Below are 26886 nucleotides of genomic sequence, written 5' to 3'. Positions count from 1 at the left end.
CACTGCTTGCAGGGGTGGGAGTGGTGCCTTGGACGGGGAACAGGGCATCCCAACCCCTTGTGAGTCTGGTAAAGCCTCCAGTTTTCCAGAGACGAAGCTTCGCCTTTCCACGGCACCCTTTTCTCTGCCCGTGTCCATCTCCCACACTGGCTTGAGCTCCCCAGGGACGGGGTCCCCTGACCTGTGTCCGCCGCATCCCACACGGGCCCTGGCAGCTGTGCCCACTGGGGTTTGTGACCTGAAGGACCGACTGACAGTGAGGGTCGGCTCACAGCTGCCTCCCAGAGAGGAATTTGTACGAAGTCCACCCTTGCTCTCTCGGTGGCCAGACTGTCCGCAGACGCAGAGGGACTGTGCGGGGCTGGGGCTCAGTGCACGGGCCGAGCTGGATGCCAGTTCTCACCCTGCCTCAGTGTCCTCACTGAAGTGGAATGGCCATAGCGCCCGCGTCCCGGGCTCAAGGACTGTGTGAGATACGAGAGTGTCGCGTCTGGGCACGGGCACTGGAAGGAAGGCTGCTGACGTATCCACCACTCACTGGCACAGCTCCTTCCAGCAGCGGCTCCAGTCCCACCACACCTCTGGGAGGTAGGTGTGCCCAGCACGTGTGGAAACAGCCAGGAATTCAGGATCCAACCCCTCAGCCCTGTGCTCCATGGAGGGCCGAGCCCCACCCTCCCCCTGGAGGCATCTGGTCTCTTGTCCTGGTTGCTGAAACTTTCCGACAAAGTAAGAAAAGTCAGAGAGAGACTGCAGTGCAGGGGCTTGTTCTTGTCCCTTCGTGAATTTATCCACGAATATTTACTGAGTGTCTCTGCTCTGAGTGCTGGAGATGAGACACCAGGTCCCCCGCCTTCCTGGGTCTGCTGTCGCGCATTGTCTGTGACCTCACATGGGGACCCTGGCCCAGCCGTTTGAGCCCAGGGCTGGCATCCAGGGCACACGAAGCTGGCGCCTGGGATCTGCAAGTTCTGTGTAAGGGCCAAGGCCAGTGTTGAGGACTCGTCTTCAGAACCATTGACAAATGAGTCTTTTTCACGGCCCAGCACGTAACCGTGGGCTGGCATTTGGGGCAGGTGAGGGATTTGGGGTGAGCGACAGAAAATTGGGAACCGAAGCCCAGACTCCACCCTGGGCCTCCCTGAGCCACAGTTTCCTCATTTGTCAAATGAAGAATGCAGTTGGCCTGTCTCCCAGTGCTGAGGGTCGGTGAGGAAATGGAAGGGAAGGTGCTTTGCAGGCTGTGAAGTGAGCTGCAGGCCAGGGGGTCTTAGTTACTAAACTTGGCTGAGCACTTAAACGGCTGTGCTGGGGGGAAATAAAACTCCAGAGAGCACCAAACATAACTCCACTTGGGCTCTTAAGGTCGTTTAAGTTTATTTCCAGGACTCCCAACAATGGTGATTTCCTGCAAATGTAACTTCACTCAACTTTTCCCCTAAACAATGTTCTCCATGGATATGGCTTCCCTGATTGATGTGGGAGAGGCCTGGAGCTGAGGAATCATCAGAGTCGCCCTCATCCCCGTGGGGTTTGCAGAGCTTGGGCGGGGGCTCCGGAAGTCTGCTGAGGGCTTGCTTAGCTAGAGGGTAAGAGCTGACGTTTTGAGCTGGGCTCTGGAAGTGGAATAAGAGTGGTTGGATGAGGGAAGAGAAGGGGCATTCAGGGCAGAAGGGAGAGTGTGCAAAGGCCTAAGGCAAGAAAGGCTTGTGACTGGATAGTGGGGACCTTGAGTGTTGGCAGTGGGGAGCCGTGGTGGGTGTTTGGGGGTGGCGGAGCAGCCCCTTAGTCTGGGCAGCTGGGGCCTCACTGCGGGAGCCGGGAGATTGGACTGTGCTGGAGCAAGGGGATTTGGGCTGTGGGCTCCAGGACATCTGTCCTAGGAGGTGGCTTGGGGAGAACCACACTTTGGGCTAGACAGGCCTGGGTTGCGTGGCCATGGGCGAGTCACTTAACCTCCCTGAGAAATGGGTGTGAGTCCTCTGAGGGTTGACTTTCCTTCTCTGTAACTTGATGATAATCACAGTACTGATAGCCTAGGATTGAAGTGAGGATTATGCCAGAGAATTCACGTCCCACTCTTGGAGCAGTGCCAGTTCGGGGACATTGGCCAGTTTGCTCCATGCATGGCCTTTTGCAGCCTCGATTCCTCCCCAGCCCTAGGTGGGACTGTCCTCATGAACTTGAGGAAGGTAGAGCGTGGAGAGGTGAAGATTCTCTCCTGAAGTCCTGAGCTGGGTCTCAAACCCAAGTCTCCTGACCCCAGAGTCCAGGGCTGCCAACAGGCCTTAAATTCGACCCGGGGTGGGTGAAATACCACTTGGTGGCCAGGACATGGTAGGTGCTGGTTAAGTAGGCAGGTGGCCAGAGACCCTTTGTGTGGCCCTGTGCGGGCCGGAGGGGTGCGCTGGGGCCAGCTCCCTCAGGCCTTCTGTTTAGACCCATTGGTTACAGACCAGGGGCCCCGTGGGGCGAGGCCGTGGCTGCAGCCAGCCTGGAGGCTCTGCCTGTGGGAGAGGCACGGTGTTCTGAGCCCAACAAAAGGCCTGTAACCAAAGCTGCGGCTGGGCAACTTGAAGCAGCTGGGCTGGTTTGGGGGGCAGGGCCAGGCCCAGTATGGGATCTTGGTGCCTCTACCCTTCCTTCATTTGGGTATTCCGTCTCCTGGGTGATGGTGGCCCCATGAGGGTGGTAGAAAAACCTCCTGTGTGTGTGCCCACATTCCCCAGGTTATAGACCCTTTGGTGACCTCAGCCCTCCATCTCATCTCATATCCCAGCTCCCCTGGGCTGTTGGCCAGGCGGTGGCCCTCACCTTCCTTCTATAGCCAAGAATACCGAGGCACAGAGAGGCCTCAGGTACTCAGCCAGAGTGTCCTCCCCAGTTGATAGAGTGGGGGTTCCTGGCAGGGCTTCCGGGAAGGGAGGGAGCAGTGAGGCTGGGCCTTGAGAGGTGAGAATCTTCTCACCTGACCCTGAATAGGGCAGGGGCCCATTCCAGTTCTGTTCTCTGCAGAACATGCTACCTCAAGAGGCCTGCAAAGGAAGCAGAGAGGCCTCCATGCAAGCAAGGAATTTGGCTCTGAGCTTCCTGGCAGCCAAGGCAAAAAGGGGAATTTGTAGTGTTATGCTAAGAAGAATACACACGGTCATCTGCTGTGAGAACTAAAGTCAGGGAGGGACACTAGGGAAGGTGAGTGAACAAGCTGTGAAACAATTTTCTTGAGAACCGGTATTTTGGGAGAACTTAACGATTGTTGACCTCGCTATGTGAACCACTAGTGTGGACTCCCTTCTTCACTTTTTATTTTGAAATAATTTCAGACTTACAGTAAAGTTGAAAAATGTATAAAGAGCCCTTATATACTCTTCACCAAGATATACCAGATATTAACATTTGCTATATTTACTTTATTGTGTGTGTGTGTGTATTTTAAACTATTTGAGAGTAAACGACAGATATGATGGTTCTTTGCCCCTAAATACTTCAGCATGTATCTCCTAAGAACAAGGACATTCTTTTGCGTAATCACAAGAGGATGATCAAATCAGGAATGTAACACTGATACAGTGCTATTGTCTCATCTATGGGCCTTCATGCATATTCCACCTGTTGTCTCAGGATTGTCTTTTACAACTGTTTTTTTTTCCCCTGGCCCAGAATCAAATTCAGAACCATGCATCGTATTCAGTTGTTCTGTCTCTTTGGCCTCTGTACAGTAAGTCCCCTACAAGTTGCAAACTTTCAAAGGTGCGAACGTGTGTGAGTGAAAGACGTCAACGTCAGGCGTGAGTGAAATTGCAGCTTGCCCTCCATCTCCTATTGCTGACAATCCTTCAGCTCTACCATCTCCCACCTCCTCTCCCTCCTCCAGTCAGTAACTCTTCTTGCCTGTTCACTCGATGCCAGCCCCTGTGTGCCAGCTGTTGTACTGTACTACTGTACTTTTCAAGGGACTGTACTGTAAGATTAAAAATGTTTTCTTTATTTTTCGTTTGTTTTTTGTGTATTATTTGTGTGAAAAGTATTATAAACCTATTATAGTACAGTACTGCATAGCTGATTGTGTTAGTTGGGTACCTAGGCTAACTTTGTCGGACTTAACGAACAAATTGGACTTACGAACGTGCTCTCAGAACAGAACTCGTTTGTATGTAGGGGACTTACTGTATTCGTTTCCTACGGCTGCATATAAATTACCACAAACTAGGTAGCATAAAACAATGGAAATTCATTCTTGCACAGTCTGGAGGCCAGAAGTCTGAAATCAAGGTATTGGCAGGGTGTGCTCTCTGGAGGCCTAGGGGAGGGTCCTTCCTCCTCGTCCTGCTTCTGGTGGCTTCCGGCAGTCCTTGGCCTCCTTGGCTTGTCACCGCATCACTCCAGTCTCTGTCTTCACACAACCTTCTCCTCTGAGTCTTCTCCTCTGTCTTAGAAGGACACCTGTCATGGGATCTGGGGCCCACCGGGGAGATCCAAGAGGATCTCATCTCAAGATCCTTAGTTTAATTACACGTGCAAAGACCCTTTTCCATCCCCAGGATCTGGGTGGACGTGAGTTTTAGGGGAGCACCCTCCAACCCACCAGGGCCTCCTTTAATCTGGACCCGTTTCTCGGCCTTCGTTTCTCATGGCTTTGACATTTTTGAAGAGTGGTGCCAGTTATCGCGGAGAAAGGCCCTCGGTGTTTCCTTGTGTTAGAGGCAGGTTGTGTGCTCCTGAAGGAAGGCACAGAGCCGTGCTGGGCCCTTCTTGCTTCGTGTCAGGAGGTGCACGGTGTCAGCTGGCCCCTTTCCTGTGCTGCTCCCTGGTTAGGGTGGGGTCTGCCAGGTTCTCCACTGTGGAGTTGGTCTGAGCGGTCTTGAGGCCGTTGTTGTTTTCTTCCTGAGTCTCACTTGTGGTCCAGATAGTGGAGGCTGCCCAGGACTCGACTTCCGGATGGCCAAGGGTAGCTGCTGCACACAGATACCCAGTGAGGTCAAGTGCCTGCTGGGGGACGGCCTGGGTTAGCCATTTTCCATGGCTGATCCCCATCTTCACAGCCAGAGAGTGTAGCTTATGACCCCCATTTCACAGATGGAAAAACAGGGCAGAGAGGCTAAGTGCTTTTCCCGGGGACAAGAATAGCTAGAAAGGGCAACAGGCTGGTTGTCTTTCTTTGCAAGGGTGTCCTCTCCAGGTAAACCTAAGCAGTTTTATTTGGCCATGGGATTTGGGTTTTCTCTGTTTTCAAAAAATCCAAACTGCCTCTAGGGTCTTTGTGAGGCTGCGATATGTTTTCTCTGTTTTTAAAAAATCCAAACTGCCTCTAGGGTCTTTGTGAGGCTGGGCTATGGGGGGCAGGGGGCTGGCAAGGAAGAGGCTCTCAGAGCCACGCAAGAGGGTGAGTGATGATGAGGGTGAGGCCTGATGTTTAAGAGTGTGATTGGGGAGGCAGGTGGACTCAGGTTTGAGCCGCAGCTCCCTACCTGCCCGCTGTGTGACTGTGGGTGAGTTGCTTCACCTCTCTGAGCTGTTTCCTCATCTGTAAAGTGGTGGTGATGACAGTGCCTACCTCATAGGGTTGTCATGAGGTTAACCCCTGTGCAGGGCTCTGCATGATGCTGAGCAGTAGACTCTCAGAGCTTCAGGGGATCTTGCAGATCACCTGGTCCAGTTCGGTTCAGAGAGGGGAAGGGACTTGTCCAGAGTCACACAGCCAGCAAGGAGCAGAGCTTCCTAGTGTCTAGCTCTGCCTCGGCTGCCCCTCCCACCTGAAGGCAGAACCCCAGGGCTCAGGGGTTTGTCTGTTTGTCTAAATGGAGCTAGCACTTGACATCACTTAATAGGGCCAGGGAAATTGGCTAAAGGGAGGGAGGGAGCACAGATACACAGTGCTCAAGATTAAGCACAGGTTCTTGGGAACTTTATGCTGAGCTTCCTGGCAGCCAAAGTGAAAAGGGCTACATGCTCAGTTATGTAGCTCTCTTTGTCCCCATTCCTCAGGGAAAATGGAGCTTTTCCAACGACTCAGTAACACAGTGATAGGTTTCATGAGTCTGATTTTTGTAACTTCTCCCAACTGGCACCAAAATGGAGCTGGGGTTCCCTGAATGAACATGATGGGGAGAGGGCATTCCTGGTAGGGGAGAGGCCCGGAGGTGTGTTTGGAGGAAGGGCAGGGGGCAGGCTGACCTCGTGGGTCTGTCCTGTCGTTTCAGTTGGGCCACGTGGTCCTCTCCCCAGTCTGGTTCCTGTATAGCCTGCTCATGAAGCTGTTCCAGCGCTCCACCCCGGCCATCACCCTCGAGAACCCGGACATCAAGTACCCGCTGCGGCTGATTGACAAGGAGGTCAGTGTGGGGCCTGAGGGGGTCGTGGGGCATGGGCACCTCTCTGTCCTTGTCAGCATCACAGCATTTCACAGGCACCTACTATGTGCTCAGGGTATGGGCCCCTGTGAAGTAGGTCCCATTATCTGCCTGTTTTACAGATGGGGAAAGCGAGGTGGTCCCTTTCTAAGGCTACCAGTAAGCGACAGAGGGATTTGAACTCAGGTCTTTGCCCACAGAGCTGGTTCGTTGAACCACACTCACTATTCCCCAGAAGGTCAGAGTGGGAGGGACCCCGTAAGGACTCTGGAGTCCAAGTAACCATTTAATGGCTGTGAAAACGGAGGACAAGAGAGGAGTAACTCAGGTCACACTGTGAGTTAGGGGCAGGACCAGGACTTAGGCCTAGGCCTCGTGGTCATCCCAGCTGCCTCCCATCCCAGTGCCCCTTCCTTAAAGATAAGGTCTCCTCCCCTCCTCCTTCCCCTGCCCGCAGGGTCACCTACTCAAGGCCCCTAGAGTCTTTTGCATCTGTCAGATTCCCTGCGTGATCTCGCGATCTCGCGGGTGGCTCCATCTCCTCCTCCGACAGGCTTGCTCCTGCCCTCCTCACTTGATGCTTTTCCTTTTCAAACCTCTGATCGTGATTTAAAACCATCCTCTCCCTCCTTTGCCCAGCTGCCCACCCTGTAAGGCTGTTTCCCTCCTTACTCCCTCTCATCAGAGCCCCTCCCATGTGCTATTTCTGGCCACCGCAGCTGCCTCAGGAGGGGTGTGACAGGGAAAACTGAGTCATGGGGCAGAGAAAGTCAGTCACTTGCCCGAAGCCTGAGTCCTGAGCTCTAGTCTGCACCCGGGCTCCACATGAGAGCTGGGGCTCCTGTGACTGTACTTGTACCAGGATTTCATAGAAGCTGAAAACCAGAGAGAGGCAAAAAGAAAAGAAAAAGAAAGAAAAATTACTGCTTCCCAGATGAGAACACACTTATCCTCTCAATATATCTTATACACAATTTTTTCTTACTAAAGTGAAATAATAATGTTTTAAAAGCTTTTCCTTTTATAAAGTTCTTTTTCTTTGTTGTTTTTTAATTCCCAAAGTAATGTATGATTTATATGTGCTCGCTATAAAAATTTTACTTTTATAAAATAAAAGCACATATTTATATGTGTTGTGTTCGTGAGATGTGAATGTTCCCCTCCCCCATAACCCCGTTGCAGAGGGTCCCCTTCACGGGTCACCGTGAGCCTTTCTGGTAGTACATTCCTGTGTACATGATGTGTGGAGGTTCAGGTGTGTGTATACTTAGTTTCTCTGTTTTAATAACCTGAGTTTTTACCCAGCTGTACAATATGGACATCTTTACATGTCTAACCCAAAGCTGATCCATTATTTTTGACGACTGTCTGGTATTTTGTCACAGGGATGTCACACAGTGGACCCTCCAGGCCCCTTTGATTGAGCGGGAGGCACACGTGCTAGCGGTTACCCTCCCCCATTGTAGCCTTGTGGTGGGTCAGCAGGTGGGGCTGCTCTTGATACTTTTGCTGCGGCACAGGGAGGGGTCCCGGCTGTCGGCCCTTCCCCACTCTGAACGGGACTGGACCAGGTGGTCAGCAAGGTTGCCCACAGCTCTGAGAGTCTGCTGCTCAGGCCATCACGGCCAGCACCGTGCCAAGCCCTCACAGACGTTAGCCTCATGACTTTTGCTGTGCTGGGCTAGTAATCATCAGTGTCTTTCTCTCATTTCTGTTCTTCCTCCAAAAACATCTGGCACGTGGGTTTCTGACCTTGAGCCCCAGGACTAGTTGATAATCCTGGGATCCACTTGCGGGAGGCCCTAGGGCTCCATTTGCAGCTTCAGGCCTGGACTGTGGGGCAGAGAGGCCCACTGGCCGCCAACAAGCACTGCGTCCTAAGTGGTGGCTGGGCACCGTCTCTCCTGAGATCCAGGCCACCTGCCTTGGCTCACATGCTTCAGTGATGCTTAGAGTGACGCTCTATCCCTTTGGAGAGGTCTGGCGTCTCCCCTCCAGGTGGTAACACTGTCCATCACTGGACCTTGCCTCGTGTGGGCATGAAAATGTGCTGGACAGCTAGCCGCCTGCCTTCCAAACGGCCCCTCGACACCCACCATCCTGCTGCACCTGGTGCAGGGGAGACCTCACAGGGGCCTTCCGGAACCCAGGTCGGAGTCCGGGCACTGGGTTCGGTTCCCAGCTCTGACGCAGCTCACTGTGGGATGCTCGCCTACCTGGCCCCAGTCAAGACTGGCCTCCTTGCTCGGCCCAGCCTCGCTCTTAAGCAGCCTCTGCCCCGCCCTGGAGGGGGAATGGCCTTCACCCATTGCCCACTCCCTGGGTGCACACCCTGCCTTGGCCGTGGCCAGCCCCAGTGACCTCCTGGGCAGCACGGCTGCCATGCCTCCTGCCCTCTGCAGCCCAGCCACGGTCGTGCCGTCCCACTTCTCGGGGGGGCTTTTGTGTAGTGGCTTCTAGAGCCCCTCTCTTGAGTCCCAGGCCTGGGCACGTGGGGCCTTGTCTCAGCTCTGCCCCACTTTGCTGGCCCAGTCCCTGAGCTGTTTCTGCCACCCCAGGACACTTCTCAAGCTGTGGCAGAGGTGGATCCTTTCCTCCTGTCCCTGGAATTTTCTGGGCTGTCTGGCAGCCTCCCTTTGGGATCTTTTTTTTTTTTTTTTAAAGCACAGGCTCTAGGCGCGCAGGCCTCAGTAGTTGTGGCACGAGGGCTCAGTAGTTGTGGCTCATGGGCTCTAGGGTGCAGGCTCAGTAGTTGTGGTGCACAGGCTTAGTTGCTCCATGGCATGTGGGATCTTCCCGGACCAGGGCTCGAACCTGTGTCCCCTGCATTGGCAGGCGGATTCTTAACCACTGCACCCAGGGAAGTCCCTCCCTTTGGGATCTTGAGCTCACTCTCTTCTCTGATCACCTTGCCCTGTGGCCCTGGGTGGGTCACTGCCCTTCTCTGGGCCAGTGAGAGCAGAGGCACACCCAGCGTGTGCCTGACCTCTGTGCCCTTGCACACGCGTGTGCAGGTTGTATGTCCACATGTCAGTGTCACTTCTCTCAGTGACGCTCCGGTGCTGGGGAGGGGTGGGGACTCTGAGTCCAGGCACCCCTCTGCCCTGGGTGCCGTCCAGCAGCTCACGCCTCATTGCAGGTCATCAGCCATGATACCCGCCGGTTCCGCTTTGCTCTGCCGTCGCCCCAGCACATCCTGGGCCTCCCCGTCGGTGAGTGCGGCCCCAACCCAGCGCACGTGGAGCCGGTGCTGGGACAGAGAGGTCGGGACTTTGCATTTCAGTTAGTGCAGGGAAGGCTTCAGGGAGGAGGTGACAGCCACCCTGGGCCTTCAAGGGTGAGTGTCAGAATAAGAGGCCAAATGCTTCAGTGTCCCCGGCAGTGGCACGAGCACGAGCAAAGGCAAAGAGATGGGACGTGATGGGAGTCGTTGGGGGTGGTGAAGGGAGCAGTGGGAGCCGAGGTCAGGCTAGGCTTTGAACGCTGGACGGGGTGCAGGGAAGTGGGTTGACAAGACCCAGGGGGCCCTGCAGGGATAGTCAGCCCAGACTCACCCCTGCTGTCCTGCAGGCCAGCACATCTACCTCTCGGCCCGAATTGATGGGAACCTGGTCATTCGGCCCTACACGCCCATCTCCAGCGATGACGACAAGGGCTTTGTGGACCTGGTCATCAAGGTGAGGTCTTGGGGCCACAGCTGCTTGGGGCGGGGGTGACCACCTCACAGCCAAGGCCCCACAGTCTGACCTCTGAAGGCCCTGTGCTCGCTGTGCCTGGTTTCCGAGTGAATAGCAGATCATAGTTCTTCGCACGAGCCAAGCTTCGGGGTCTCGGCAGAGGGCAGGGGCTGGGGCCAGGCTGAGCATCTTCAGACAAGGACAGGGCACCTGCAGAAGAGGGACCGGGTGGGCCCACCAGCCTGCGGAGGGCTCACCTTCCTGCTCTCGGACTGGCGAAGCCCAGTGAGCTGGGCACCTGCTCATCCCCTGAGAAGCGTCCCGCAGGCCCGCTGGGGGTGCAGTCTGAGGGGCTCACGGGACCTTGTCTGGGAGCTGGTGTGAGGGGCTTTCGGGGATCCATCACCGGTCAGGGGCTGGGTGTACGCTGTGGGAAGATGTAGCCATTAGAAGCAACAGACCAGAGAGACAGAGAACAACCAGCAAGGATCTTAAAAAACAAGATGCTAAACAGAAGGAGAAATGACAGCTATAGCCCGGTACATTTTTATGAAAATTAGAAACACAAACTTTCCAGCAGTAATCCATGTTCTCTGATTACACACCCAAAAGTGAGAACCAGCCTAGGCCGGTGGGCTGGGTGTTAGAGACCCTCCCTAGTCAAGGCCCAAACCTCCACGGCCGCCCTGGCTCAGCACCCCCGGGGACCAGGCTTGCTCTCTCAACTCCACTGTGCAGGCCCCAGGGCCCCCTCCCTGGACCCTTGGGTGGGGGGACAGGAGCAGAAACCCCCACCGGGCCTCAGCTTCAGCCCTGGGTCTTATAGGGTCCTGGGCTGGGCGCTGTGTCTGTGAGGGCAAGAAGGGAGCTGGGCCTGTCAGTCCCGGCTCTGGCCTGGATCTCCTCTTCGCTTGGTGTCATTTAGACCCTGTGCTGGGTGCCCAGGCCCCACCCGGCCTCGGTGTCTTGTCTTTGGCTGGAGGGTGGACACTGAACAGGTGGTCACACAGAGGTCAGTGTTTGTTCAGGGGACAAGCGCAAGAGACTGAGCACCTAGAATGGGCACCAGAGCTGGGGCGGGGGTGGAGTCATGAGAGCTGCCCCCCTGAGCAGGCAGCAGTGAGGCAAGATCTGGCGGCTGACGAGGCGGCAGCCAGCTGGAGACGGAGGAAGAGGACCTTCCAGGTGCAAAGGCCCTGAGGTCAGGAGGAGGCTTGAGGCCTTGAGGGACCAAAAAGGGAGAGGTCAGCAGGGCCAGGCAGATGCTTGGAGGCCCTGGTAGTCTGGGGCTTTGTCCGGAGGGAAAGGGAAGGTGGTGAGAGTTCAAGCATCTGTTCTTGCTGAAGTCACTCGAGCCAGATGTGGAGAAGGTGTTGGGGGGATTCAAGTAGAGACGGAATACTCACCAGGACCAGGCCCTTCCTGGCTTGGAGACCTCACTGTTCCCCTTGGCCCTGGCTAAAGGTCAGGGCCCCAGCCTGGCACACAGTCGGCTCTGCCCACTCTCCCTCCACTCTCCCTGCCCTGCACCCCAGACACACAGACACATCCCCTGTGCTGTAGCCACAAGCTCTTCTCCCCACCCCACCCCGAAGGCCCCAAGCCCTATTAGGCCTCCTGGCCTTTGCCCACGCTGTCCCTCCCCCACTGCCTCTCCCCCTTCTCTGCTCATCACTCCTGCTTGCCCTTCAAGGCCCAGCAGAAATGCCCCCTGGTGCAGCCACCCCAGCCCTGGAGCTCCTCCCCTGTCTGCCCATCTCTTTGTACGAGGGTTGTAGCACATCCCTTTTTCCAAAGCTGAAATCCCAAAGGGCACAGGGAAGGAAATAGTTCCAAGAGTGATGTTTTTATGGCAGCACAAAGTGGAAAGAATTGAACATCCACCAGGAGGGCCTGGTGAGCCGGCTTCCCAGAGCCTTTACTGAGCTGACAGCCATGGGGATCTCCTGCCGGGAGGGGGTCACAGAGATGGTTCGTGGCAGAACATTATGCAGCAAGCCCTCGGGTCGCTGCCTTGGACACCAGGCTGATGCTTTGCCCTCCAAGGGGATGTTATGGGGAGGGCAGACCACTGGGGGGGACGGGACACAGACGGGTAAGTTTTGATGGGTGGAAGGGGCATCGTGTGAGAAGGCCACACACGGCCGCAGAAGACCCCAGAAGAGGGTCTTCCCACTGTGGCCCAGAGCTCACCCCGGCAGCCCTGGGAACGGGGAGCTGAGGGCTATGGGTGTCTTGCAGATTTACTTCAAAGACACCCACCCCAAGTTTCCCGCTGGAGGGAAGATGTCCCAGTACCTGGAAAGCATGAAGATTGGAGACACCATTGAGTTCCGAGGCCCAAATGGGCTGCTGGTCTACCAGGGCAAAGGTGATCGGGTTGGACTCCCCGAGGACCCAGTGGGGGCGGTGGATGCTGGGTGCAGGTCCCGACTCTGCTGCTGTCTGGATGGGTGGCTCTCGTAGGGCAAGCCATCTCCTCTCTGGGGCCTCCGTTTCCCTGGCTGTTAGGAATTAAGGTGGCCAGCACGGGGGTTGCAGACCAGCTGCCTCTGGGGGCCAGATGCGGCCCACAGACCAGCTTTGTCTGGCTGAAAACAAAGGGGAGGGTTGAGCTGGAACGCCCCTGATTCTCCAGCCTCCCTGCCCCCCACGCCATCCGCCATCCGCAGTGAGGAACTCATCCTCGTGCTCCTCTTTGCATCTGAGCTGGTCCCCATCCCACCTTCCCATCCCCCTCACCCTGACTGGCTGCGGGCTATGGTGGCCGCCACCCCCGAACCCCTGAGGCGGGGGCAGCTTCTCCAGCCCTTCCGATCCCCAAGCACAGGATGTCTGAGAGCTGGGCCTCACCCCTTCTCCTCTCCCCAGGAAAGTTTGCCATCCGTCCAGACAAGAAATCCAACCCTGTCATCACAACGGTGAAGTCTGTGGGCATGATTGCAGGAGGAACGGGTATGTGGACCCAGAGCCCCTCACTGAGTCCCTAGCGGGCGGATGTCGTGGTTCGGGGTCAGGGTGTGGGACGTGGCACAGAAAACAAGTGACTGGGAGCTTCCCAAGGTCAGGGACCCGGACCCCGTTGTCCTGGCCCCTCTCTGGGCATCTGCCTGGCACCGGGCCTGCGTGTGGGCAGCAGGCGCTCACGCGGTGTGTGGGGGGCGGCTGTGTTGCAGGCATCACCCCGATGCTGCAGTTGATCCGTGCCATCATGAAGGACCCGGATGATCAGACCGTGTGCCACCTGCTCTTTGCCAACCAGGTCAGTGGGTGGTCCTGAGGTCTGCAAACCCGACTCCTGCTGAGAGGGGGTGAGGCCCAGCAGGCACTGCTCAGGGGTCTGCCTGGCTTTGCGGAGATGCTCAGGGAGGCTGAAATGTGAGGGGTGCTCTGAACGTTCTGTGCACAGCAGCCCTCGCAGGGGCTGGTGGGGTCGGGCTTTTCAGTGCGGAGCTCAGAGCGTCTGACCCGAGTGGGGCTGCTTTGGTGGAGGGGTGAGGCACCTGGAGCACCCACACCCCGAGATTCGCTCCTCTGGCTGCTTCCTTGGAACCTCAGGGTTCCCTTTACCGCACACAGAGTTTGGAACCCACCGGTGAAGTGGGAGGAGCCCGAAGGGCCGTTTTCACAGATGATGTGCCAAGGTCCCATCTGTGCGAGGTCCCTGAGCTGGGGGAGTTGGGACAGGGTTTGGACCTGGGCTCCCCAGCTCCTGAATGCATGTCCTTCTCCCCACACCGGCTGCCTGCCCGCCCCGGCCTGCTGTGTGGCCTTGGACAAGTCACTCTCCCTTTCTGGGCTTTGCTCCCTCACTGTGGAATGAGCTGATGAAGCAAGGTCATCACAAGGGTCTTTCTAGGTTCAGTGTTTCATGACTGAATATGTGGATCTTATAGTGATGCCCCTTTTGGGGGAAGCTAAGACGAGGCACCCCCCGCCTGTGAGGGGGTCATGCCCAGGCCCCCTGCGCCTCTCAGATATGGTTCAGGTCAGTTTGCCCCTGGGTCCATCTGGCCCAGGCTCCGCCCCGTGTCATCTGTGAGGACACCGAGCCTGGAGGCGGAGGGGCCGGGCTGAGGTCCCCGGGCTGAGGTCCCACACAGCTGCAGAAAACTGCTCTGAGGCCAACTGAGATGGCCTTGACTAGGGGTGGGTGGAAACAGCCAGAAATTCCAAGCTGGCTGGTGGGGTTGAGAGGGTGGGCAGCGTTCAGCTTGGTAGTGCTGGGGCAGTCTCTGTGGAGGCCGTCAGCCCTCTGTCGCCTGGACGGGCATCTTTGTGCCCGTTAGCAGGGGTGGTGGATTCTGTATCTCTTTCTGCATTTCAGTCAGTGCAATGTCACAAGTCATGTAGCCTCTGGAAGTTCCACTCCTCACCCGTGAGGGAGGAGAGTGAAGAATGCAAATAAAGTATCATATGAAAATCGTTCTGACCTCAAGGTCCCTCTGAAGGGTCTCGGGGACCCCAGGGGTCCGCAGGCCACACTGTGGGAACTGCTGCTTTGCTCCAGTTGAGTCGTTGCCCCTCCCTCCCCCTCCTCAGTGACCTCCGTGCTCGGCTTGGACGGGGACCACAGCCCCTCCTTTCCCCATCCGTAATGTAGGGTAACGGGGGACCCACCTCTCGGGACGGTTGTGAGGGTTGAGATGGCCTTGGATAGGAGCGTTTAACATTGCAGACATGTGCATGCTTCCTGGAGTGACCGAGTGACCGGGAGTGGAGGCTGGTGGGGAGGCAGGTTGAGGACGGCAGCCTGAGTCCAGGGGAGGCTGGGGCTCTGACCCCAGCCTCAGCCTAAGGGAAGCACGATTTTTCAGAAGGGCATTAGGGAGTGTTAATAAACAGCGGGGCGACCTGGTTCTTGGACAGGGAGACTGATATTCTGAAGGTGTTGGTTCTTCATAAAGTAATACTCGAAGTCCCAGTGGGGATATTTTCTCCCCTTTAATATGACAAAATGATGCAATATGGCCTGGAAGACAAAGTACACATGCACAGCCAAGAAAGTTTTGAAAAAGAAGAGTGACAAGGAAGAACTTAGCGCACTGGATATTAAAACATACTAAAAAGTGTCAGTGATAAAAATAGCATGGTTCTGGAGCCACACGTGAGACCTGGGCTTACTGGACTTACTAAGCATTTCTGGATAGCACAACAGGAAACCTAGACTGTGCTAGGACATGCTGGAACATGTGGCTAGTTACACTTAAATTAATTAAGATTAAACAAAATTAAAAACTCGCTTTCCCAGTCTCACTAGCCACATTTCATTGGTTCCGTAGCCACATGTGGCCAGTGGTTACCCTATTGGATAACACAGATCTGTTGTGGAACACTCCGTTGAACAGCCCTGGCCTAGAAACAGACCCAAGTGTAGGTGAGGCTTTGTATCTGATGCAGGTGACATACCAAACCTGAAAAGAGAAAGGAAAAGGAGTGTTGAGTTAGTTGCTATGCACTTGGAAAAAACGAAGTAGATCCCTACCTTACCTTATACAAAAATGGAGTTTAGGTTAAAGATATACATGTAAAAAATTGAAGCTTTAAAAGTAGAAGGTGAGCATTTTTACAGGAAATATTGATGAATGAGTGAACACGGATGGTTAGTCTAAGCAAGACACCAGGGAGAGCCCGTCAAGGAGAAGATTGATGGAACCATCTGCTTAAAAATGAAAAGCTCCCCTGGGAAAAAACACAAAGTTTAAATAAGGTAGAAAGATAAGTAACTGGGGATGAGACATGTAATGCATCACCAATGAAAATTAATATCCTTCATGTAAAAAGTTTTTACAAACTAATAAAAGATATTACTAGACCAGTGACAAACTTACTTATTAATAATAAAAAATAAAACATAAGCTTTAGGGCTTCCCTGGTGGCACAGTGGTTGAGAGTCTGCCTGCCAGTGCAGGGGACACGGGTTCGAGCCCTGGTCTGGGAAGATCCCACACGCCGCGGAGCAACTGGGCCCGTGAGCCACAACTACTGAGCCTGCGCGTCTGGAGCCTGTGTGCTCCGCAACAAGAGAGGCCGCGATAGTGAGAGGCCCGCGCACCGCGATGAAGAGTGGCCCCCGCTCGCCGCAACTAGAGAAAGCCCTCGCACAGAAACGAAGACCCAACACAGCAATCAATCAATCAATCAATCAAATAAAAAATTGGCTTTTTTAAAAAAAAACCCAAAAACATAAGCTTTACTTTCCATTAATCTGATTGGCAAAGCTTAAAGGATCATTACCCAGTGCTGGTAGAGGTGTAGGGAGATGGATACTCCTGGGCTTGCTGCTGGTGTGTGCATTGGTGTAACCTACCGGGGGATTGTAAAGCAGCTGCGTGTGTTGAACGCCCTAACCATGTGGAATTTTCTACCCTGAACTCCACTCCCTCAAGTTTATCCTCAGGAACAGGGCAGTGAGGGTGGTCAGAGAGGCACTGTTCATAAAGAGGACGCTCAGAGACGCAAGAGGGAAGAGATACGGGGATGGATACATGTGTATGTGTAACTGATTCACTTTGTTATAAAGCAGAAACTAACACACCATTGTAAAGCAATCATACTCCAATAAACATGTTTAAAAAAAAAAAAAAAAGGAAAAGAGTATGCTCAGAACAATCTCCACGCCTCTCCCGTCGTCTGCCTCACCCAGCCCGGGGCTCAGTAGAGGTCTGTGAGCCAGTGACCTTTTCTGGTCGACAGAGTTCTTTGGCCCCCAGTTTCACAACAGTCTTTATGAGATCAGTCACGCCACCCACTGGCCTGAGGAGCCCTGTCCGTCTGTGAGTGACCTGCACACATACAGGGCAAAGTCTGTGGTTAGGAATGGAAAGGGGCTGTTTCGGGAGCAGATTGCTGATGCTCCCTAAGGGTCTGAGAAGGCTTCCTGGAGGAGGTGACAAGCTGCACTCTACAGGGCCACGTGGGGCTGGCTAAATGAAATCAGTGGGGATGGCAAGTGGGGAGCTGCAGGCCAAGCAGAGAGATTGCCGTGGGCAAGGCTGCAGAGGGACAGGTGTGATTGGGGGAAGTGGTATGTGTATTTCCTAGGCTGTGGATGTACAAGCTGAGACGCCAGAACATAGGAAGACTTGGACTTTCCCTGGAAGCTTTGCCAAGTGTGCGGCCCGTGGGTGGGCGGGGTGACGAGGGTCTCCAAAGGCAGTCCCTGTTGCTGTCCCTCCTGACCGCTGGGTCCTGTCCCCCCGCAGACTGAGAAGGACATCCTGCTGCGGCCCGAGCTGGAGGAACTGAGGAACGAACATTCTGCGCGCTTCAAGCTCTGGTACACGGTGGACAGAGCCCCCGAAGGTGAGCACGCCCAGGCGGGTGGGCTGGGTGGAGGCGCCGGCCCACGCTCGCCTGGCGGAGCCCTCCGCCGTTGCGGAGGCTTCTGGTCGCATGGTCTCCTTTGGTGCTCATCACTGGGGCCCTGTGAGAGGAAGGTGATGAGGAAAGAGGGATTACAGAGGGAACGCAAGTGCCCCACAGCACACAGTGAGAAAAGCCCAGAGCTAGGGCTTGAGTTCACACCTGCCTCCTCCAGAGCCCCAGACCTTCCCCTGCCTGCGCTGCTCTCAGCTGGACAAAGAAGGCCGGCGTTCTCCCCTTGGGCTGGGGCTCACTCGGGGGCAGGTCTCCAGGGCCAGTGCTGGGGGTGAGGGTGAGTGTTTCCACGTTGCAATGTATACCCTATAAGGCACTTTACACCCATTTTCTCTCTAATCATCAGCCCTGGAGTGTGGGCTGGGCTGATGTACAGTTACCTTCATTCTACCTGTCCAGGTGTTTAAACTGTTTGCCAAGGTCACATAGGAGGTGGTGAATGAGGGCTGCCCTTGAAACCTGAAACGAGGTTGCCCTCTGGGAGCTAAACTCTACTCCATTCTCCTGCCTTAGGTAGATGTGGCTACAAAAAATATCTTAACTTCTTCTCTGTTGTAAGAAAAGCAGCAGCTGAGGCTTCTTGGTAGGTAACACCAGTGATGTTTGGCTTCAGGGTTAGGAGACTATAGGGAGTGGTGGGGACTGTGGTGAATTGGAGAGCATCTGCCTGTGCAGAGGGGCAGCCCCGTCCCAGCTGCGGGCAGCCCTGCTGTGCAGGAGTACCGCCCTGGAGGCCAGCCTTTCCATTTTTCAAGGGAAGCTGGGGGCCTGAACTTTCATGGGAAATTTTTAAATATTAGAAACTGGACATTTTCAAAGCACCCACATGGGCACCAGCTTGCTGCCACACTGCCCGTGCTTTGCCTCCTGCTCCTCACACAGCCACCAGTTCCCTGGGACTCAACCACCACAGTGTGGGGAACAGGCCACCCTCTGCTTCCCCCAGAAATGAGCAGGCAGGCTCTGGGGGTACCCATCTCAAGAGGGTCCATCCCTGAGAGAGGAGCCACCCTCCTGGGTTGACCAAATCAGATCCTGGGCCCCCTGGTGGATCCGTGGACCCGACAGTCTTGTTCCGGGGCCTCTGGCTGGACCAGCCGTCCTGGGCCCACCCGCGTCTCAATGAGTCTCCTCCTGGTCGGACCCCTCACTCTGTGTGTTCCCGAAACCAGCCTGGCCCGAGCTGATGTTCTAGTTGGGGAGGATGAACGGGAAACAGGTTTATTAGTAAATTATAAAGTACAGTAGCAGGTGATTAGTGAGACCCAGGAAAGACAAAGTAGAGTCATAGAGAGTGGAGGTCGGACAGGAGGCACTGGTTCTGGGAGTCCGAGCTTCCAGTAAAGAAAGGAATATTCATCTTGTACCCACGTCTTGTTCAAAAGGGGGAAATGAAAGCTGGTTTAGCTCCCTTCTGGTTGCAGGTTCTAGAGTGTGGTCAGGTAGGCTCATTGGCCACGATGGGCGGGTCCTTGCAGGGGCCTCTACCCCTGTTGCCTGCACACGGCATGGCCGCAGGAGGAGTGGACACTGCCCTCTGGTGGTGACACCTGGCAACGCCTATACCAAAGTGCCTCCTGGGGACAGTTTTAAGAGTAACCAGTTACTGGCCAAGGAGAGATACAGTTGGGAAGTCTCCCGGTATTTTACACTTACATTTATTATTACCCTGACCACAGTTCGAGGGTAGTTCGGGTACTGCCGTAACATTAGGTATAAGCTGAAAAGGGTAGATGCTGAGAAGGAAAATGGTACCAGGCCAGCGGGCAGTTGTGGAGCTAAGCAAAAGAACAGGGGAGAGGGGCCAGCTGACTATGTTTCCCCTACAAAGTCACCTTCAGTATACATGTAAAGAAAAATACACTATCTAAAAACGTCCTTGTGAAATTGAGATGTGTCTTACACACCTGTACATTCATTACACTAGCAAATATGGTTTAGTCCCATGCAGTTTTTTTCAAAGTAATTTTAGATCTGTTAATAAAATGTTATCTACCTACCTATGTCCCGCCTTGTTCCAGAGGGATTTTAGGCACCTTACAAAGACTCAGAGAGTGAGTTGGAGTGGTATCAATGGAAAGTGGGAGTGAAAGAAAAACAAGGGCAGGGCCATCGAATGGAGCTGGGACTGAGGTTTGTACAGAAGCAGGGACTTTGATGCACACTTGCTGTGGGTGGCCACGTGTGTCACTCTGAGCTTCCCAGCAGCCACAGTGAAAAGGGAGATGTGGTCAGTTACTCAGCTCAGTGTCCATGAGGTAAATAATTCCCCATTGCTCAGCACAGCAGACTCTTCCTCATCCCAAGACCAGCTGGGACTGGCTTGGCCCCTCGCAAGGGACCCCCCCATGGAGTGTACATGATGTGATGCAGAGAGCATTGTCCGCCGTGATTGGGGAGGACAGCCCTGAGCGCAGATGTGGAAGCCAAGGCGTAGATCGGAGCCAGAGCGGAGCCGGGCTGGGTGCCGCCTCCTCCCCCTCTCTTCGGGCCCCAGTCATCAGAGCCCCATTCTCCTGGCAGAGCCCTGACAGCCTGCCGTCCCCGTGGGCCCACCGTGCGCCTGGAACTGGCTGGTCCCCCTCCCTGAGCACCCCCTGCTGGCAGGTCAGTCCTGAGGGCCCGGGTAGGACTAGAGCCCTGCCAGCCTCGGGGCACCAGCAGTGACTTGTAGGAATAAAAGGTGGCTCTGGATCTCAGGTGAAACCTGGAGACACACTGCGCGTGTACATGTGCGTGTGCAAGACAGGGAGGCCAGCAGGACCTAGAGGAGCTGTTGCTGCCCCGAGGGTCCTGCATCTGCAGCTTCAGCCTGGGTCCTGGCCTTGCTGTTTTCAGGCTCACCGATTGCTTGTTTGGGACACATTCCTTTACTCATTATTTATTGAGTAACTACTGTGTTGGGGGCTGTCTGGGCACTGGGACCACAGCTGTGGACCAGACACAGCTCCTCGTGGACCGACACGTAGTAGAGGGAAGAGTCAGACAGTGGGCACAGGGCCGGTAGGTAGCATGGAGGGTGGTGGGGTAGGAAATGTCACCCTGACCAGCCTGGCGCTGGCTGGGGGACCTCTGGGACCTGGGGCTAACGTCCCAGCCCTGTCCATGCCTTTTTGTGTGACCTGGGACAACTCAGCTCTGGGTCCTCTTGGCCTCAGTTTCCACATCTGTAAAACGGGATCAGTAACCCCTGCCCTGTCCGCCCACAGGGCGGTTCTGAGGGCCACATGAGCGGCCAGTGGAAGTGAAATGCTTTGCACGCTGTGAAGCGTGGTGGGGGAACGTTGATGGGCTTGCCTTTGTGCTACAGGTGAGCCAGGCTTGGGGGCAGGGGATCAGGGTGAGGGTTTACTTGGCTCAGCCTCTTCATTCTTCAGTGTTTGTGGAAAGAAGGGAGGAATTCATGGCACAGGAACTTTGTCACGGAGGAGAGGGTGCTGGGCGGGTGGGCAGTCGGCAGTTGGTCACACGGCCGTACTCGGGCTCACCTGGTCTCCCACCCCGCAGCCTGGGACTACAGCCAGGGCTTTGTGAACGAGGAGATGATCCGGGACCACCTTCCGCCCCCAGAGGAGGAGCCGCTGGTGCTGATGTGCGGACCCCAGCCCATGATCCAGTATGCCTGCCTGCCCAACCTGGACCGCGTGGGCCACCCCAAGGAGCGCTGCTTTGCCTTCTGATGGGCCGGCCCTGGCCACTGGCTCCGCCCCGCACTCACCGCGCCCTGCCCTGTCGCCCTGTCCGTACCCACCCCTCCTGCTGATGTTTGTTAACACCACTCTCCCCCACGTCTCCTGCTGCAGCCGGGTTCAGCCTGGCCTGCCCGTGCCTGGGAGGTCACCCCGCTGGGCTGGCCCCCGAGGGGCCCCTTTGGGAGCAGGGCTCTGTTACAGGTGGCCGCTATCGGCCACCTTTAGGGCAGATTCCTGTCTGGGCCTCACTGGAGATGCCCCCCCCCCCCCCGCCCCCGCACAAAACACACACACTACTGGGCCGAGGCTGCCAGCACCATGCTGCCCACCCTCCCCAGAGCATACCACGCTCTGGAAATAAACACAAATATACGGGCAGCCCATAGCTGCAGGTGCCAGGCCCCTACCCACTGCCTGCTTCAGGGCCACAGCCAGGCCTCAGCACCTGACACTACGTGATAGGTAACACCAAAAAGTCCTCTTGACAGGGGCTGCTGGGGTGAGAGGCTGCCCCAACCCCAGGGCACAGCAGGCCCGGCCAGCAGGGAGTTGGGCTCTCCCTGGGGCTGGACTAGGAGGAGGGGGCTGACCAAGGGCCCTTCCATCTGGCACATGGGCCCTCCCAAAGCCTTAGCATTTCCCCAAAACACCAAAACATTCGGGCAGCTTTGGGAGTTCCAAGCAGTCGACCTCTGATCGACCAGCTTGGGGTCCCGGGCCGCCAGTCCTGATGGGAGAGCTAAGATGATGTGTTTATCCCTCTGTCCCAGCCCCCCCTCCTGCTGCCCTCACCCCGGGTGGGGGAGATTTTGAGCAGAGCCTCTTGTCTGAGGGACATTCTCAGTGGCCTCGACGTTGCCTTTAGACCACAGCGTGTCAGCCTCTTGCATATCGGCTTTTCAGAGTCATTTATGAGCAAACATAACGTTGAAGTAAAACTTTGCTAATCTGAACACTTTTGCAGTTCCTGGAGGCTCTGTGACCTACGTCATTGTGGGGGAGGGAGGGGGGGAGGAAGGGGCTGTGTAGGGCCTGGCTTTTATTTCTGTTTGTTTGTGTTTGTAGTAGAAAATTTGGGGACTTCCCTGGCAGTCCAGTGGTTAGGACCCTGTGCTTCCGCTGCAGGGGGCCTGGGTTTGAACCCTGGTCGGGGAACTAAGATCCCACAAGCTAATGTGGTGCAGCCAAAAAAAAAAAAAAAAAAGGGAGAGTACAGAAGAGTATATACAGGAAAAAAAATGCTGGAATCTAGAGGCCAACACTTAGAACTTGGATGAAACCACATCATCCACTGTGTGGCCTCTGCTTTCCCCCTAATGTCAGATGTGCTTTCCCCCTGTGGTCAGAAACTCACCATAGGCCCAGATGGATCATGATTTTTTTATGTAGCAAATCCCTGTTGTTGGACAGTTAGGCTGTTGACAGTTTGCGGATTTTGTAAATAACAGTGGCCATGTTCACCCTCCTCTTTTTTTTTTTTTAATTTATTTTTACTTTTGGCTGCATTGGGTCTTCGTTGCTGCTTGTGGGTTTTCTCTAGTTGTGGCGAGTGGGGGCTACTCTTCGTTGCGGTGCGTAGGCTTCTCATTGCAGTGGCTTCTCTTGTCATGGAGCACGGGCCCTAGGCACGTGGGCTCAGTAGTTGTGGCTCATGCGCTCTAGAGCGCAGGCTCAGTAGTTGTGGCGCACGGGCTTAGTTGCTCCGCGGCATGTGGGATCTTCCCAGACCAGGGCTCGAACCCGTGTCCCCTGCACTGGCAGGCGGATTCTTAAGCACTGCGCCAGCAGGGCAGTCCTTCACCCTCCTTTCTGATGACTTATTTTAGGGTAGATACCTGGGAATAGATGGAGTATGGACAGTGGGGGTCCAACTTTTAACCCTCCCCTCACACCCAGCCTTATTCACATCATCTCAGCCGTGTTAAAAGGTGTCCCCAGTCCCAACTTTGGACAGCCCCGTGTGTCCCCAGTGTTTTCCTTTTTACTCTGTCCTCTGGAGAGCCCTGAGAGAAGTAGAAGTCAGTAGCACCTCTTTCCGACAGGGAGAGTGAGGCTCAGGGCAGTGAATGGCTTTCAGGGTGGAGGTCGGGCCTGAGGCAAGGCAGGTGTCGCCCTGTCCTCAGGAAGCTACAGGTGAGGAAGGGAGTGCCTTCATTCATTCAGGCACTGTTCCAGGGCTAGGGCCAGGGCTGCTCCAGACACACCCTTCCCTGCTCCTGGGGTGCTCTCGAGAAAGACACTATACAAGTAACAGGTGATGGGAAATGCCAAGATAGAAGTTAAAGACGGGACAGTGTGGGGCTTCCCTGGTGGCACACTGGTTAAGAATCCGCCTGCCAATGCAGGGGACACGGGTTCGAGGCCTGGTCTGGGAAGATCCCACATGCCTCGGAGCAACTAAGCCTGTGCGCCACAGCTACTGAGCCTGCTCTCTAGAGTCTGCAAGCCACAACTGCTGAGCCCACGTGCCTAGAGCCCGTGCTCCACAAGAGAAGCCACCGCAATGAGAAGCCCACGCACCGCAATGAAGAGTAGCCCCCGCTCACCGCAACTAGAGAAAGTCCCTGTGCAGCAACAAAGACCTAACGCAACCAAAAATAAAAATAAATAAAATTTTTAAGAAAGACGGGACAGTGTGGGAATGAGGGCTGTTCTTAGAGTTGGGCAGCAGGAACTCCCTCTGAGGAGGTGACCTTTGTGCTGGGATGTGAAGGGAGGGAGCTGGCCCAGCTGTGGTAGGTGTTCAAGGCGGAACAGCAAGTGTGAAGGCCTTGTGGCTAGAACAAGCTTGTGGAAGAAACTTCCAGAAACAGATCAAGGAAGGCAGGTGGCTGAGGGGACAGTGAGGATGAGACTGGAGAGGGAGGCAGGACTAGGGTACTCCAGAGGGAGTGACCAGCAAGTGCAGAGGCCCTGGGACACAGTGAGGGCCAGTGTGGCTGGAGTGGAGTGGGGAAGAGGAGAAGACGGGGGAGTTCACAGGAGGCCTCGGGGCCGGGGAGCCACTTTCCCCTCTCATCTCTCACCTTCCATTCTGTCTCTGGCCCTCACACATCCTGGAGCAGGGCTGGGACTCCTCAGTGGGCAGGGGCAGGACTCAGCCTGGGCCTCTCAGGCCCTCATGGCTCTTCTCCACACCTACTGTCTGCTGAGGGCTCTGCTGAGCACTTGACACACATTCGGGCTCCTGGTGCCTGTCCCCGTCTGGAGGGTAAGAAAACAGGCCTGAGGGTTGAGACTTGCTGCACACTGCCTGAGCCCACAAGAGGCTGTCTGCTGAAGCTGGGAAGAAGGGCATAAATTGGACCTGGTCCCTACCCTCTTATAAGTCTGTCTCTCCATCTGTAAAATGGGTGAGTAAAGAGGCCCGTGATTCTCCACCCTCTCAGACGTGACACCATTTAAAAACATTTACAACAGCCCCTTTACTCTCCTGAAGTGAAGGCACCGCTGATATCACCTACCTATACAGAATTTTTTAAAAACACCAAGGGGACTTCCCTGGTGGTCCAGCGGTTAAGAATCTGCCTTCCAATGCAGGGGACGCAGATTTGATCCCTGGTCAGGGAACTAAGATCCCACATGCCGCAGGGCAACTAAGCCTGCGTGCTCTAGAGCCTGCGTGCAACTACTGACCCCACGCTCCACAACTAGAGAGGAAGCCCTGAGCGCCACAACGACGAGCCTACACATCACAACTAAGACCCAACGCAGCCGAATAAATAAATATTAAAAACAAAAACGCAAACTCCAACTTACATTAATAAAAGCAAAAAAGGAAAGGACTTTATAAAATGATGCACATTTCAGCATGTAAATGCTGGCCCCAAGGCCCCTAGACGGAAGCATCAGGAGTCTGCATGGACGCAGGGTCCCTGCACTGGCGCAGCCCCTATTGCCGCCCGCCTTCCTTGCTCTGCCGACAGGGGCGCGGTTTTCCGAGGCGGGGCACAATTGTTGGGTAGTCTCCAAATAAGGCGGGACCCAGTTCCTTTGGCTACAGTGCAGGTGCATTGCTGGCAATTCCATATTTGTTTACATCAGGCAAAAAGCCCTGCGTGTTCATACAAGAAATGGAGCGAAACCCAGGATCAAAGAATCGTTAAGCGGCCCCTCCGCCCCGGGCGTTGGGAGAGCCAGCGCGACGTCCCATCCCGTCCCCGCCTCCACGTGACCGGATCCCTGCCGTTCCGACAACCAAACACGACCCCACGAAGTTCCGAAACGCTTCTGGGGGCGGGCCATCGCGCAGTCACAGAATTACATGGCATCAATGACCCTACTATTGTGGTAGTTTAAGAAAATTATTTAAGCGCTATTTTTACGCTTCGCTTTCCTCGTGTGGAGGCGCGAAAGGGCCTTAACTCCCGCGCTCCTCTGGTCCCTTCCTTGTTCTCCGCACCTGCCCGCCGCTGTACAGCCGGCCCGCGGCTGGTTCCTGGTTTCCGCGTTCTTTCCCGGCACCTCCGGCAGGGAGGTGTTAATAGTCCTGTTTCACGGCTGAGGAAAGGAGGGCCAGCCAGCACCCAATCACGGCTGCGCAGGCGGGACCCTGGATTTCCCTCCTCGGTCTGGTTCCCACTCTTCACTAGCGCGTCTCTCCAATCCTTTCTGATGCCCGGTTTTCAACTGTGGCGTGATGTTCTCTCAAGAACACACAACTCCACTCGCCGCGTTGTACTTACAGTAGTGCTTCATAGGACACTTAGTCTATATGTTCGGCACTGCTCTAAAGGCGTTGCACCTTTAGTCTTTATGTTTCTATTTTTCTGTTGTTGGTGTTGTTTTGGCCACACCGGGCGGCAGGCGGAGGTCTTACTTCCGCGACCAGGGATCTGACCCCGGGCCCGCGGAAGCAGAACCGCGCAGACCTCATCACTGGACCGCCCAGGAATTCCGTTTCTTGCTGTTGCTGTATTCTTCATTCATTGGTTCGACATACTGAACCTGACGCCAGGATCAGCGGTGGAGACTGAAATTATACCAGTGAAAAAATTCCACATTCGGAACACTTCATTTGACGCTCGCAGCGATCTAGCTTATTTGCCCCATTTTACCGGTCAGGAAGACGAAAACATTTATTTGTAAAGATTCTACTGCCCGGAAATGTGAGCTGTGGTACACGAGCACCGCATTATAGACCACATAACGAGCCTCCTGTGTGCAGTACGTTATCGCCCCCAAACAACGAACTAATAACACTCTCCGTTACTGCAGTTAACATGCCCCACAAAACTGACTATATTAACTAAACCCAACCTTGACAGCTCTACGGGTTCACAGTCCCCGGCAATACCGTGAGGTTTGACCATCACCGTTACTCAACAACGGCGAATTCGAAAAACTCTGTAATTTCTCCTTAGTTTTCATAGATCACTAGATTCTGCTTTTTAGATGCAAGAGGTACGGGCAGATCGCAACTCCCAGGCATCCCGCAAAGTAGGCGAGTCACCATAGGCGCAACCTTTACCCGCTCAAAAATTCGTCTCACATTAGCAGTGAGGATTCGGGCGTCACCCCGAACCGTTATTTTCCTTACTCATAAGTTTAAGGCATAAACGTCTTCAATGCTTACGTTCCTAGGTAATGAATCCCATTCTCATTAGCCCTACGGTGAGTGTCAAAGTTGACCGTCGAACCGAGAACCTCTTTCCTTTGAAGCTTGTCTTACTTATTTAATTCTTTTCTGTTGCTTTTCATTTCATTTGCTCATCTTGAGAAAGAGGGAACCGTAGGGCTACGACCCGCCGTATGCAGATAAGCAGAGGACGTCGCAAAGGCTCACGG

The 26886-nt window shown here is 55.0% G+C and overlaps 2 protein-coding genes, 1 long non-coding RNA gene and 1 other non-coding gene across 4 annotated transcripts in view; 2 read left to right on the top strand and 2 right to left on the bottom strand.

Moving 5' to 3' along the window:
• LOC137775159 (uncharacterized) overlaps positions 1-6194 on the top strand; it is an 8611-nt gene extending 2417 nt beyond the window's left edge. Inside the window, exon 4 of the mRNA XM_068560817.1 lies at positions 13-6194. Within this exon, the coding sequence (XP_068416918.1) occupies positions 13-472 (460 nt within the window). The 3' untranslated portion in view covers positions 473-6194. The remainder of the gene's footprint in view (positions 1-12) is intronic.
• The window catches only part of CYB5R3 (cytochrome b5 reductase 3), a 24898-nt gene extending 2846 nt beyond the window's left edge, over positions 1-22052 (top strand). The window contains exons 2-9 of the mRNA XM_068562085.1: positions 6201-6332; positions 9490-9562; positions 9921-10027; positions 12269-12398; positions 12899-12982; positions 13204-13289; positions 17233-17332; positions 20915-22052. Of these exons, the coding sequence (XP_068418186.1) occupies positions 6201-6332; positions 9490-9562; positions 9921-10027; positions 12269-12398; positions 12899-12982; positions 13204-13289; positions 17233-17332; positions 20915-21087 (885 nt within the window). The 3' untranslated portion in view covers positions 21088-22052. The remainder of the gene's footprint in view (positions 1-6200; positions 6333-9489; positions 9563-9920; positions 10028-12268; positions 12399-12898; positions 12983-13203; positions 13290-17232; positions 17333-20914) is intronic.
• LOC137775934 (uncharacterized) lies at positions 17326-26804 on the bottom strand. Its single transcript, XR_011076087.1, has 3 exons — positions 25502-26804; positions 24126-24303; positions 17326-17453 (listed from the first exon to the last, which is right to left on the bottom strand). It is a non-coding gene; the product is annotated as an uncharacterized lncRNA (long non-coding RNA).
• LOC137775973 (U12 minor spliceosomal RNA) lies at positions 26506-26655 on the bottom strand. The gene has a single exon (XR_011076100.1). It is a non-coding gene; the product is annotated as a U12 minor spliceosomal RNA (small nuclear RNA).
• Positions 26805-26886: the final 82 nt, after the last annotated feature.

Source organism: Eschrichtius robustus, chromosome 13 (assembly GCF_028021215.1).
Source record: "Eschrichtius robustus isolate mEscRob2 chromosome 13, mEscRob2.pri, whole genome shotgun sequence".
NCBI classification, from domain to species: domain Eukaryota; kingdom Metazoa; phylum Chordata; class Mammalia; order Artiodactyla; family Eschrichtiidae; genus Eschrichtius; species Eschrichtius robustus.
Note: the sequence above shows the minus strand (reverse complement) of the source record. Positions and strands in the feature narration are given on the sequence as shown.